This window comes from Pempheris klunzingeri, chromosome 9 (genome assembly GCF_042242105.1).
Source record: "Pempheris klunzingeri isolate RE-2024b chromosome 9, fPemKlu1.hap1, whole genome shotgun sequence".
Taxonomy (NCBI): Eukaryota; Metazoa; Chordata; class Actinopteri; order Acropomatiformes; family Pempheridae; genus Pempheris; species Pempheris klunzingeri.
The window spans coordinates 13416989-13431890 of record NC_092020.1 but is presented as its reverse complement, the minus strand read 5'-3'; the positions used below and the strand labels follow the sequence as shown (position 1 = coordinate 13431890).

At 40.0% G+C, this 14902-nt stretch overlaps 1 protein-coding gene across 1 annotated transcript; it reads right to left on the bottom strand.

Annotated features, from left to right (window-relative positions):
- Positions 1-2423: 2423 nt before the first annotated feature.
- LOC139207670 (protocadherin beta-15) lies at positions 2424-11839 on the bottom strand. Its single transcript, XM_070837410.1, has 6 exons — positions 11755-11839; positions 11098-11202; positions 10861-10953; positions 10613-10770; positions 9590-10501; positions 2424-4841 (listed from the first exon to the last, which is right to left on the bottom strand). Exons 1-6 carry the CDS (start codon positions 11837-11839, stop codon positions 2424-2426), a joined length of 3771 nt encoding a protein of 1256 aa, XP_070693511.1.
- Positions 11840-14902: the final 3063 nt, after the last annotated feature.

The window sequence follows — 14902 nt, the reverse complement described above, 5'->3', positions numbered from 1 at the left end:
ACATTCATAATGGTATGTTTCTTAGTTGGTTTCGTCAGTAAAAAAAAAGAGATGAAGAGAAAAATAGAAGATGAAATGGATGAAGACTCATTCTGGGTCAACTGTGTTGTGGGAGTTGAGTGTGGTTTTGATGTGGCTGTTACACTAACATTACAGAGTAATAAACGTTGGAGTGCTGTGTGAGATTCAAAGAGAGAGGAAAATTAAAATGCTCTTACCTGCTGGATCAAAATGGACGTTTCATTGAGTGAGTGCACCAAGAAAAGAAAGGAGAAAAAAGAACACAGTTAGTATCAGTCCTTAAAAACCAATTAATCTGATCTTGTCACACTCTTTTACTTTCATATGTATTATATACATATCCACAGTGAAATACTGAGTAATATAATGGTTTGATCTCGTGACATATCAGTCACTGCTCATGTTGACTTCTTTGGGGAAGTTACACAACATTAAAAAATGGATAACTTCCAGGAGCTGCTTTAACCAGGACACACTCACACTAAACATAGATCAAACAAATAGTCTGACTCCATATTGATCGTCAGTTGCATAATGCAGTCTATGTCTTGACTTAATTAAGTAGGACTACTTTGCTATTTTTAGGAAATAAAAATAAACATATTGTCAACCAAGCATAAAGCTTCAACCTGCTCAGCTCTGTTCTGCTCCATCCCCTCCTCACTCCAGAGCACTGTCAGCACACCAGAAATGGAGCTGTGTTTTCCTTTTTTTACTCTGACTATCAGTTCAGGCAGGTACCTTAGGTGTGTTGGACTGTTCCCACAGCTCCCACTTCTGTGTCAACCAGGGTCTGAATGACTATTTTGGTAGCTTTTAGGCTTTAGTCTATTTTTTGAGCACTTAAGCTTACTTTATTCTATAATCAGCTTAACATAGCAGCCTGCATCCAAAGATATCATCATTTAGAACTGTCAAATATTAATATCACATTCATCAAATCACATTTTCAAATTCAATGACAGCGTATCACATTAGAACCAAAGTTTAATGATCTGCAAGAATCATCTACTTCAGTGACAAGAAAAAGAAACTGATGTCTACACAAGTACTTGATGAAAGATATTCTATTGTTTGTGTTATAAACAAACATACAAAAGGAAGTGCAGTTTAAAGGTTGCGCTCGGGGCATGCAAAACACCATGATGCCAACATTCATACATATAGAAATATTTTGTTTTCTGCTGTTTACAGGACTTTAAATGTACTTTGTTTTTGTACACCTGTTTTATCCGTTTCTTTACTGTTGTATGTTCAAACCATTTATGGATTATTGATGCTAAAAGAGGCCTTAGAAGAGACTATACAAGAATTGATCTCAGATAGATAGATAGATAGATAGATAGATAGATAGATAGATAGATAGTGAAAGTGCAGAGAAGTAAGAGAATAAAAGGACAAGAGGACGGCTGAGAGAGGAGGTCAGCTTGTTGCTCAAACCTGACAGGAGGCATTTTGTACTGCATAGACATGCATGCAAGTCTTTGTCAGGGCTTTTTTTTTCTTGTCAATTACAGTTGCCTTGCATTTTATTATGATGACCATCAGTTATGGTTTCTGTTATAAATGTCCTTCACTCATGTCCTTTACACATTCTGGGCAGACAGGAAAGTAAAACACAATTTTGCTTCAAGTTTATTTTTCATCAGTATACAGTCATAGTTTGTTCACATTTTTCAATTCATAGTAGTGCAAAGTTTTTATTATGTCCCTGTCACACAACAGTTCATGTACTATTTTGTTAAAAACATAATGTATCATTATCAAAACATGGCTGCAGTATATTTTAAAGTCAAAAATGGGAAATGAATAAATAAAAGTGTAAAGGTTTTTTGCACAGAAACAAAGCAAAACGATGAACAGCTAGGACTACAGTGCCTGTATAACTGTATAGCTCTCAGGAGATCAGAAGACATGGTGATAAAAAGAGTAGTCAGAAAGACCTACCATGCATTTAAATGCAGGGAATGAGACACAATAACCATATGTTAGGTATCTAATAGGTTATAAAGTTACAACAAAGATATCTGCTGCAAACTTTTGCAGTCTTTGATAAACACAATCTCAAACAAAACAGATGTAGATAAACTAATTATTTTTGTAACTACTTTGAAACATATTCCAGAAGACAGGCCATCTGCAAGGTTACGATTTATTATACGTTATATGTAAAACTCCAAGAATAATGCAAAACATATTGATGCCTTGATACTATATTCATGCACAAATACTTTCGTAGAAAAAATGTAACATACACAACCATAATAGGCATTTTTTACTAATTCAACACAACCATGAGACGATGAATGCAGTTAGAACATATTTGGTAGTCAGAGGGTCCAAATGAAATATACCAGAGAGATTATTTTTACAACATAATTACAATGCGTTATTACCGCCTCTCATTTGATCACGTAACAGGGATGCGGTGCAGCTGCCCTCACCTTCAGACTAGCTCTATCTGTACTGGCGCGTCTTATTGTGTTTTTTTGATAAGCTGCACTTCTTTTCTTCAGTGTGTCAGTGTCTGTATTTGAACCGAAACGAAAATCGCCTCTCCACGACCCAGTGGTCAAGAAGGAATCATAGCGGTCATCTTTCAGCAGGGTCCCACAACGGCTTAAGTCTGTAAAACTAGGGGGACAGTAGGTCGTGGGGAAAACAGGGAGATTAGTGGTGGTTGAACGGTAAACATATCCACGCCTGCAGAGCTTAAAATAAAACACTCCACTGATTAAAAGGATGAAAAGAGAGGAAACAGATATCAGGGCGATAATCAGGTACAGCCTTAAGTTGTTGCTGTCCTGTGATTCGCCTGCGAACTCAAAGAGTTCGTTTAAAACAGGGATCCCGTCACCAATTACTACGCTGACCGTGGCGGTGGCGGACAGAGATTCGCGCCCGTTATCTGTCACTGAAATGACCACAGTTTGTTTCGGTTCGTCGTCCTCCACAAACGCTCGCACGGTTCTGATTTCTCCTGTGTGCAGACCGACCACAAACAGGTTAGGCCGCGTTGCTTTGATTATTCTGTAGGAGAGCCAGGCGTTATGGCCAGAGTCGGCGTCTACAGCTACCACCTTAGTAACAAGGTAACCTCTAGGCGCTTCAGCTGGCACCATATCCTCAGCAATGTACCCGGAGGTTTGGACAGGATATAGGACAACGGGTGCATTGTCATTTTGGTCCTTAATAAACACGTTTACAGTGCAGGTGGTGGAGAGTGGAGGGTCTCCTCCATCCCTAGCTGTCACTTTAATTTGGAAGTGAACTGACTGTTCGTAATCGAAGAGGCGGGATGTGAAGAGCTCCCCTGTTTCTGAGTTGATGGTAAGGAAGGAGGACACCTCTGAGTTTGTGTCCCTCGATATTTGGTACAGTGTTTTAGCATTAGAACCGTCGTCAAGGTCCTCTGCTTTAACTGTCATCACAAACGTGCCAACGGGTTGGTTTTCCAAAATGTTGGCAGTGTACTGGCTCTGCGTAAAAGTCGGGGTGTTATCGTTTATATCATTTACCACAATTGTTAGAACTTTTACACTAGACAGAGAGGGGGAGCCCGCATCAGTGGCAGTAACTGTGATGTTATACTCAGGTTGAAATTCTCTGTCTAGTATCCCGTCAGTCACTAGCATGTAATAGTTTTTTACCTCTGACACAAAGTTAAAAGGAACATTATCTGAGATCGTACACGTGACGCGCCCGCTGCTCCCAGTGTCCAGGTCATAAATATTAATCAGAGCCACCATAGTTCCTGGTTTAGAGTCTTCAGCCACGTTAGCAGAGGAAGACTTTATCTCTATCACAGGCTCGTTGTCATTTACATCAATTACATCAATAATAAGTTTACAGTGGGAGGCCTGACCACCGCCATCTTTAGCCTGCACATCCAGCTCGTGCGTACTAGCCTCCTCATAGTCAATAAGACCTGCCACCCGAACTTCTCCACTCAGAGGGTCAATTTCGACAACTCCTCCCATCTTGTCTGACAGGTGGCTGAAAGAGTACGTTATCTCTCCATAAACACCTTCATCTAAGTCCGTGGCATTCAGAGTTGCTAAGACAGTCCCTACGGCCGAGTTCTCTGGTATAGAGGCTTTATAAACTCGTTGGCTAAAAACTGGGACATTGTCATTGGCGTCCAAAACACGGATGTGGATAGAGGCAGTTCCTATTCTGACTGGGTTCCCTCCGTCAATTCCATTGATTTTCAGTACATGTTCAGCTTGTGCCTCCCGGTCCAATGCCTTTTGAAGAACTAGTTCCGGATAAGCATTGCCGTTTATCTGGGTGCTCATTTCCAGTGCAAAATGATCATTCGGGCTCAGTTTATATTCACAGACTGAGTTGGTTCCCAGATCGGGGTCATGCGCGCTCTCCAGTGGAAAACGCCTCCCCAGAACTGTGGATTCGACTAAATCTAGCTTTATCTCCCCTGCAGCAAAGACTGGGCTGTTGTCATTTATATCTGCAACGTCCAAAACTAAGCTGTATGCTTGAAGGGGGTCTTCGAGTAAGAGCTGATACTGTAGGATGCAGACACTGGCTTGTGCGCAGAGCTCCTCTCGGTCTATCCGCTGGCTGATCAAAAGATTGCCTGACGCAGTGTCCAGTTCACACAGCTGGCTGGTTCCCTCCGCCACAACGCGGGCTCGACGAGCGTCAAGCTCTGCCACTTCCAGCCTCAGATCCCGAGCAACATTTCCGATAACAGATCCCCGCTGCATCTCCTCTGGAAGGACGTAACGGACTTCTCCAAACGAAACATCAAAAAGGAGGCTGAGCAGTAAAATATGCAGCCACCATTTTAAGTTTATTCGCTGCTCCGTTATTAAACACGGTTTCAGAAACAGATGCACTGTCGACATCATAGCTAAATCCTAAACACGGACATCAAAATATCGAACCGAAAATGCTGCTGCTGCTGCAATCCAACGTTTCCCTGCTTCTGTAGCTGAGTTAATCATGCTCTATTAGGGACGCTGTCAGCTTGGATTCCTCTCTCTCCATCCCCATTTCACCACTGCTCTCCCTCCCTCTCTCTCTTCCCACTCTCCGGCTGTCTCTCTCCCTCTCTCCAACTCTCTCTCTAACTCTCTAACTCACACACACGCACGGACAGCCTCTCTCTCCTCCTCTCCCTCACACATACAAGAGCACGCATGCCTACACAGCCCTGGGCTCTAACCCAATACTCCAGTTCCACTGACACAGATAAGGTGAGACACGACATAGCATCCATGAGTCAGACATTATTAAAGTGCGCCACCAAGAGACTGGGATGATAATTACAACAACTACAGTGGCAGCATGAGACACATGCATACAATCTGATGATATTCTTATTATCATCTCGCACTGTGGCCAAAATGAGACTAGGCAAAAATCAGGTTGTGGTAACTTAATATTCTAAAAAACATTCATGTTTGAAGCAAAAGTGGGTGGAAACAGTAAGAGCAACAGCTGGACCATGTAATGCGATGACATACAATATTTGAATGAATGAATTGCGCGGTTGTAAATGTTACAATGCTTGATTTTTGTTAACACTGTCAGAGATGTGTTGATTAATGCCTGTCACACAATGATTTAACTTAAATGGTCAGACTGGTACTCTACTGCATCTCATTAGACTGCATTGTAGCTAAAAACACTCATTCTGTGGAGATGACAATGAGTGTCAGGTGAAGCCGAGTACACACACACACACACACACATACACAGCTCACCATACTCAAGAGACATACATTCTTGCCATGGAGACATACATTCTTCCAGGAAACCTGGGCCTGCAGCACAGACTACATTATTAAAAATGTCCAGTAGGAAGCTACTTTTTGCTGAGTAAGTTTAGCTGTTTATTGAGTTCTACAGTTTAGTCACTGAGTTCAGAGAGAGTTTGTTGTCTGCACAGTGATCACAGTCTGGTCTGTGTCTAAACCGGACAGGAAAAGACAGATTAAGTCTGCAGAAAATATCAGTGGTGCCAAATGCCCAGTACCCAGAACGTGTACACCTCCAGAATCAGGAAAGTAGTAAACCAGAGCAGACATTTCACACCCTGAGCTTTACTTGATTCTACTTCTTCCCTGTGGTTGGTGCTAAAGAGCACTTTACACCCACACAACCAACAGAATCGCTTTTTCCCCCACATGCCATCACACTCACAGTTCAGTCAGCCATGAGAGATGTACAAACAATTTCTACGTAATAACACTGCAAAATCATCTTACATTTCTATTCTGTATATTATACAGTTAAATAAGCATTATGCAGTAACAATTATATAATATTCACTCATTATCAAACACAGGTCTGACTGTATATTCTGATTATGTACTCTGCCATCAATATATGCACATAAAACCGACTCTGAATGAAGAGTAATGTATTATCCACACACTATTATGGAGTATATTTGACGGAAAATGTATCATGACGATGAGAAGATTTTTTTTCTGGTTTATGACAAATATGCAAGTGGATATATGTATGAGAATTCCATAATGAAAGTGTTCAATACAGAATTTGGTAATATGAAAGAGATCACTGTTAAGACTGAATGGTTTTGTCATTGGATATGTTCTAAATATTTCTAGTGTTGCTGAGATGAAGTAAACTGCATGGAAATTCGTATGAGATACCACTTAAAATGACTGAAAGAATAGAAGGTTATTGCTTGACAAATGCACACTACTATGTCACTTTATTACAAGTCTGTTATGTTTGATGTTGACTATATTAAATTAATGAACAGTGTTATGTTGAAAACAACATGTCCCATCTTTAAAAGGTTGATGAAATGTAACTGTAAAATCATAATCATAATTATCAATGTAAATTATATGTATAAGGATGTTTAGATGTCTTTGTGTCTAATCTCAATCCAAAATCCCAAAGTTTAGGGAAACAACTTTTTTTGACTACTTAAAAACTGAGTTATAACAAGATAAGAAATATACGTCCATTAGTCCATTAACCAGGGCTAATATTCAGTGATACTGATGGCAAGAGGTGATGTTGACAAAGCTGTCTGCAGGAGTATACATACAGTAACACTGCAGTCTATTGTATCATAGCCAACAGTTTCAGTTTTAATCAGTTTAACAGGCATAAGTGACAAATCATAACTAAATGTCTGTATTAAGCTACAAATTACAACTACAATTTTATTCAATGAAGTAAAATGAAAAAAACTCAAGTACAAGAAAAATGAGAAACATAAATATTCCATCGATGTCCACGTGACTAAATGACTATGTGCTTTATAACTGGAAAATGAAGATGACGCATATTCTGTTGTGACAAAAAACATACACTCATTAAAGAATTAAAACAAAGAAACCCATAAGATTTTGGAATATATTTTGCATAGTCAAACTGAGGAACAAACCTCGGCAAGACAAAAAGTGACAACAGACCAGAACATAGAGGCCAAAGTTCAGCACCAAGGACAGAGACACTAGCCACTGCAGTTGAAAAAAGATAATCCCGTGCTGCACAACAGAGCACTAATGTTAACAAAGACACTGTGTGTGTGTGTGTGTGTGTGTGTGTGTGTACTGGGTTTCATCTGACACTCATACACTGTTAACCCCGAAATTGTTTATAAGCAAATTTTCTAAGTAAGGTTTAATTAAAAAAAAAATTTTTGTTGGATTACTGATGGCAGAGTGCACTCAGAGTTCTGAGTTATGAAAACTTATAGTATCAATTTTTAACCCAAATACAGGGTTCACTAAAAATGTTTAGTTTAACCAACTTGAAACTGAAGTTTTGAAACAACTGAAGTGAGGTGTTTGAATCTGATTGGCTGCTTCCACCATAAATTCTTCACATTCTGGAATTTGGTGAGTCGTTTTCTCTTGTATATTTAAATGTTGTCACTGAAGCCTAAAATTTAACTGAGAAATTTTTAATTTCTGTTCATTGTGGTGCATACACATCCTGTCGTGTAACCTCAAAATATTGTCACGTTATTTGGTCAAGGTAGTTGACAGTAAAAACAAATCATTTTCCTTTTTTGGGCCCTAGAGGTTACACACTTCCCAACAAGCAAAGTTTCTAATTTTATTCAAAAGGTAGATATTTTGAACATCAGTCCTAAATGCTTTGGAAATAGGGTTAGTATGAATGGAGTATGGAGTATGAAAAAGTATGAAAAGTATGGAGTTTGAAAACTATTGTTTCCTTTGCTATTGTGTCCCCACAACTAAAAGTTTATTGAAGATTTGATTTTTCCAGTGGGTATCCTCTGCTCTGAAGAAAGTGGTGCCCAAAACCCATCGCTGCTGAACCCACACAGAGCAGGGGTCATCATAGAGGGCAGCCTTGTGATCGATGACCTCATCAACCTACCTCAGGCGATGTGTGTTTTGTTTGGCCTAACATATGCCCTCCATTTGGAGTATCCAAAGTGTATGAAGAATACACTCACCTTCATTCAGCAAGTGATGCTAAACCTGGGTCGAAGTGTGCTACCACCCAAACTTCAGACTCTAAAGAATGCGCTTGCCCTGTAAGATTGATCATAGCACCAGAGTGTTCATTGTGTACGTAAAGTTTTAGTTCAAGCTAGATTTATATGTCTATGTTGTAGTTCAACAATATAATAGAAACATGTTTTATTTTCATAAAAGAGTTCATGCTGACTGGTGAGCAGCAAGCATAAGACCTTAAAAGGTGCACAAAGAATGTAAGTCCTTGACAGAGGGTCCTTTTCATGTGATGGACAACACTAGCATTATCACATCTTGCACTATAAGCATTTGTTTAGATAATTGTTCATTGTCTTGTCAGAGGTTAAACTCTGTTCTTCCTTTCTTGTTCTCAAGAATATTAGGAGTTGCAACTGATGTTCAAAATACAAAAATGTTTTAAATTGAGATATCTTACATCTACAGAGGTTGAAAAAGCTTTGTTCTACTCTGTGCAAGAGCAAGCACCACAAAACTTTTTCATGTAATGTTTTTTTGGCCTATTGCTACATAGCTACTTTTTATTTGGCAATGTTAAATAGAATTAAATAGAATTTAAATCCCTGCATTTTGTGTTTATTAAATGTTTTTTATTAACACAAATAACTATTTTGGTTAGAGATAGGATTTTGAATTGGATTAACTTAAAAAAAGTTGTTTAATCAATGATGAATTAATCTGATTGCAATTGAGAAAATTAGTCAGTTTACCTTTAAATCTGTTGTAAAATCAACCCCACTATCCAACCATTCAACTCAGCATTTCAAGTACAAATAACTTGTCTTTTCTACTTAATAATTTAAGTCCAATACTTTTAGCATTAAAGTTAAACCTACTTCAACCAATTAATTAGTTGATCATTACTCAAATAATTTAAGTGCAATCACTTGCATCAATTTTTTTAAGTAAACTCTACTTATCCGGGCTTACAGTGTAGTCATCTCCACAGAATTAGTGTTTTTAGCTACAATGCAGTCTAATGAGATGCACTAGAGTACCACAGAGTATAGTCTGACCATTTGAGATAAATCAAACTAAATATTGAAGAGGTTTTAAACATCTAAGACAGATACTATCAAATGTCTGCCTACCTCGGGAGAAGCATCACAATCCCCAAACACCTCAGCAAAGTCAGTAGGACTTTTCCTCAGAGTCTGGTCAGCAGGCAGCGTGTTGTCATTGTAAGATGACACGAACTTAAAGTCACTGGTTCTTGACCCTGTTGTCAGGTAGGCGTCATAATTATAAGCGCTGCGTAAAGTTCCTGTGCCGTCAACATCTGCGTAATTAGGAGGGAGATAAGCGCTGGGGATGGCTACTGCTCCATCAAACAACAGTCTGGGCTTTCTCCTGCGACAAAACCTCACACCCAGGATGATGATGATGAAGGTCAGAAAAAACGTGGACACGGACACCAGAGCGATAATCAGGTATGAGGTCAGCTTGGAGTTCTTCTCATCATAAGAAATGTCCTTCAGCTCCGGCACCTCAGCCAAGTTATCAGAAATAAGGAGATACATGGAGCAGGTGGCAGACAGAGAGGGCTGTCCGTTATCTTTCACTGCCACAATCAGGTTCTGTTTCATGCTGTCAGACTCAGAAATGTCCCGCTGTGTCCTGATCTCTCCGCTGTGGACACCAATGGTGAAAAGTCCCGGATCAGTGGATTTCACTATATGATAGGACAGCCAGGCGTTCTGTCCGGAGTCCGCGTCCACCGCGATCACTTTGGACACCAGAGAGCCTCCGTGTGCAGCTTTGGGGACCAGCTCGGTCATGAAGGAGTTGCCCTCCGGCGTGGGGTACAGGATCTGAGGAGAGTTGTCGTTCACGTCCGATATGAAGACGCTGACGGTCACGTTGCTGCTCAGCGGAGGAGAACCGTTGTCTCTGGCCATCACCTGGACTTTAAAACTCCTCAACTGTTCGTAATCAAACGACCTCACAGCGTGGATCACCCCCGTGTCTCCGTTAACAGACACATAGGAGGACACCGGGGCGCCCTGCACCTCACCGGCTAACAGAGAATAAATCACTGTGCCGTTTTGTCTCCAGTCGGGGTCTCGAGCAGCAACGGAACATAAAGTGGAGCCAGCTTTGTTGTTTTCACTCACATATGCACTGTACGACTGTTCCTCAAACACAGGCGGGTTGTCGTTGATGTCTGCTACAGATAACTGGACATTTTTAGAGGAGGACAGAGGTGGAGAGCCCTCGTCAGTGGCACTGATTGTAATGTTGTAATCAGACACTAGTTCACGGTCCAGTTGTCCTGTGGTCACCAGAGAATAATAGTTTTTAATGGAAGGAACCAACTTAAAAGGGACGTTTTGCTGAATGGAGCAGCGGACCTGTCTGTTACTCTCAGAGTCTCTGTCCTGCACGTTAATGATGCCCACCTCTGTACCAGGTGACACGTTCTCAGGTATGGGGTTAGTCACAGACTTCAGGTTGACTACAGGGGCGTTGTCATTCACATCAGTGACAGAAATAATCACCTTAGCATAAGATGATAGCCCTAATCCATCCTTTGCTTTAACGCGTATTTCAAATGATGTGGTAGTTTCATAGTCCACAGTGCCAATTATTCGTATCTCACCCGATTTACGGTCGATACTAAATATCTTCTTCACATCCTCTGTAACATGTCCAAAGTCATACGTCACATCTCCATTCACTCCCTCATCTGCATCAGTAGCGCTCACTGTGACCACAACAGTGTCTAAGGGAGAGTTTTCAGGCAGACTGGCTTTATAAACGGCCTGGCTGAACACTGGGGTGTTATCATTAGCATCCAGTACAGTGACGTGTATAACTACAGTACCTGATCTCTGAGGAGAGCCTCCATCTAAAGCTGTGAGGAGCAAATTGATCTCTTTTTGCGTTTCACGATCAAGCTCTTTATCAAGAACAAGCTCTATTGTGTTTCCATTAGCAGCCAAAATGAAATTAGCATTCTTTTTGAGGCTGTATCGCTGAACTGAATTCTGTCCTATATCCGCATCGTGCGCCTCCTCTATCACAAAACGAGCTCCTCTATCTGCAGACTCATGAATTTCTAAATTGACCGATTCTTCATTAAATTGTGGCGAGTTATCATTAATATCTTGGATGTGAAGACTAATACGATGGAGCTCAAGAGGATTCTCCAGAACAAGCTCATGCTTTAGCATGCACGAAGCCTTTTCTCCACAAAGCCCCTCTCTGTCAATCCTGTCGGCAACAATCACTTCTCCGGTATTCAGGTTGATGTCACAGTAACGTTTGTCAGACCCGTCGGTGTCAATGCGGGCTCTTCTGTTAGAGAGAGCGAGCGTCTCCAGCCCGAGATCCTTGGCCATGTTTCCAATAACTGATCCTCGTTTCATCTCCTCGGGAAAAGAATAGCTCATGTCTCCATATGCGGCACGCACAAAAAGAAGCAGGAAATAGAACCCGCACGTTTGAAACAAGATCAGCTTCGGTTCCATCATCAGTGATGAGTCCCAAACCAGCTGAAGAATAAAGCGAACAAAGACAGCTCAACCACACAAGACGAAAAGCAACTGCGATTCCAGAGTGACTGTCCCTATATAGACACAAGAGCACAAGACTGTGGTTCCACACCAAATGATGGAGACATTCAAACATCTTAAGGCTGGTGCATAGCGCCACCGTGAGTTAAGTTAAGCAAAAACACTGACATAGAAAAAAATAAAATGAACACTTCAAATTGGCTGTAGCGTGTCTGTAGCTGTTGTTTATCTTTCTCTGAAACAGACACGGCAACTAACAACTATGGTGTATACACTGTTGCCCATTAAGTTGGAATAATTGTTCAATACCCCCAATTTTGTTAAAGCCTGAATACACAGTTTGCAAAGGTTAATTGTGGTTTAAGTTTCACTGTGATATGTTTGGAAGAGTTTGATCAATAAAGTTGAGAAGATATACACTTTATTTATCAAGAATAAATCACATTGTCACAATCATTTCATGAGGAGAGGTAAAAAACATTTTATTCCAACTTTATGGGCAACAGTGTATATACAATATTTGTAACTGCAGTTATCCTTGAGATTCAAATCAGGAAACAATCAAGAAGCCAGCACCAAGCAAGTCTTCGAGGATGCATAAAATGCAGACTCATAACAGGTTCCAGGTTATGAATCTAATATGAATATTTACAGAATTATGACTGATGTGTTTTCAAGCCTAGCCTCTTTTTATTTTCATCCATTTATTTTACTGTGAGAATCCATTCTTGGTTCTGTGCTGCAGACTTGATTTCCTCACACAGTGCCAATCTCCTTGCCTCATGATCACCAAAGCATAGCTCCATGCAGGTAATCTCCATAGAAATAACTGGAACAGAGGTGTGTTCCCTATGATCCACAAAGGTAACCTGATGTAGTGATCCCAGTAAAGGTCTACACCCCCCCCCCTCCCTTCGGATGTAATACTTAACTGCAGGTCTGTATGAATTTTGTCACACTGAATATCTTGGCCCTAAAATGTTTAGCTTCAGCTGCTTGTATGCCAAGGCCAGTGTGATAGATTGTTTATATCCTCTTTAACTGTCGGATGTTATCATGTGATGCTGTTGGATTTTATCCTGCATGACCATAAAATAAAATAAAACAAAACCACCAGTTATTTTTAACTCTTGTTAGTAGTTCCCTGAGTTAAGCTTGCTGCTTGTTACTGTGGTGAAGCAACATTGGCTGTTATCTCTGTGATATGGACGTGAATGTCCGCTGGGTTTATATAAATTTAGAATACTGAGTGCCTGTGTTACTTGGATTAAAAAAGGGAAGTAGCTATCTGTAACATCTGACAGGGAAGTTAATTTATGCAGTTATACTGAGGGGCTAATATTTACAGATTTAACAATTTACATATTTTTTTGTTCATACATTTTACCTGCACCATAAAGCATTAACACTAAATGCACTGAATGTGTCTGTGTGGTTCTATCATCACATTAACTCACATTTGGACTTCCCAACTTCTGACTGGTTTATTCAATCACATATCAGGAAGAAAATAAAGCAGTGGAGGTGATGAAAAGGTGGGGGAAACTAAACCGAAAGCTGCTGAAAAGATATCACTCTCCAGCCTGCTTCTTCTTCAGGTTGGGAGTTATAGACCACATAAACCCTGATATGAGAGAGGAATCTCCTCACAACAGGACTGATGTCTTCTAACTTTTAACTGTCTGACTTTGTATTTTATAGGCAAAACACATGCATATATAGTAACTTACATATAATCACGCAAGTAAATCAAAGAAAAGCTAAAAATCTCAAAATAAGGGTAATTCCTGTTCACTGATTTTGCATTCAAGAAGGACTCATACTATTAAAAGGGTCTGTGGAGACCAAAATGACAATTTTACGTGCCGATTCAATAAATGTCTTGAATACAAGAGCAAAGTGAGGGGCTCTCTTTTTTGATACTTTATGCAGAAATTTTTTGTGTTTTGTTAGGTAAGAAAAAAGGCCACAATTTTTATTAAATTCCACCTGCACAAAGAATACAAGTACAAACCTATTCAACACTGCAGATCTACAAGCACTATGGTGATTTATGGTGATCGCAAAACAATAAAAGTAGACTGAACAAGCTTTTGCCCTCTCATGAAAATAATGAACTCCTACCATCACAGAGTAAATGTGCAGAGTCAAGTTTGTCAATGAGCATCAACAAGACAACAGCAGATGCATTAGATCCAACATTTTCTATAAAAGAGATGCCAAAATGGGACATGGCAGCATAAACACAGGTAGTTAAGACCAGTCACTTTAAACCTTGGTCAATACACAGAAAAAAGATCAGGTAAAACAGCTGTTCACAAAATCATTGTACTAGAAAAACTATTTGGGTTACCTGGAAGGGAAAGTCCCTCATTCTGTCAGCATGACCTATGCAGACCACCTGTATGACGCTCAGACTGTATTTTAATGAAAAATGTGACTGATGATTTGTCATTTTACAGCCTGAGAAAATTGCATTATTGCCTACAACACTGACCAAGTCTGGATCTTCACAGTGAAAACACAGAGTGGGTAAAATACATATGATTCATAATGCTGTGAATGAAATATGGGTCATTAATTCAGCATGTATGATTGACCTAGCACATTCACTGCAGAGGTGTCAAACAAACCGACACTATAATGCGGCATTAAAAACATTATTTTCTCTATATATTTGTATTATCTTTCTACCACAATCTCAGTTCTGAGACCCAAGAGCAATCAACCATAACAAAGGTCAAACAAAACGAAGGCATGATCAAACAGACCTGTTGATAAAGCATAATGGACTGCATTCAAACATAAAGAGCCGTGGTCATTCACCCGATGAACCAGCATTAGACAGCATACCTTTACAGTTTCAGTCATTCAGCTTTTAAAGTGTAT

What these genes read in the sequence shown, in the direction of transcription:
- LOC139207670 (XM_070837410.1), bottom strand. Translation starts at nt 11,839, where the DNA reads ATGGCCAAGGATCTCGGGCTGGAGACGCTCGCTCTCTCTAACAGAAGA. An exon ending in CGGGTCTGACAAACGTTACT is followed by an intron (nt 11,203 to 11,754) that starts GTGACATCAACC and finishes TTGTGGTCACAG; the next exon opens with TGAGCGCTACTGATGCAGAT. An exon ending in TAGTATCGACCGTAAATCGG is followed by an intron (nt 10,954 to 11,097) that starts GTGAGATACGAA and finishes ACGCCCCTGTAG; the next exon opens with TCAACCTGAAGTCTGTGACT.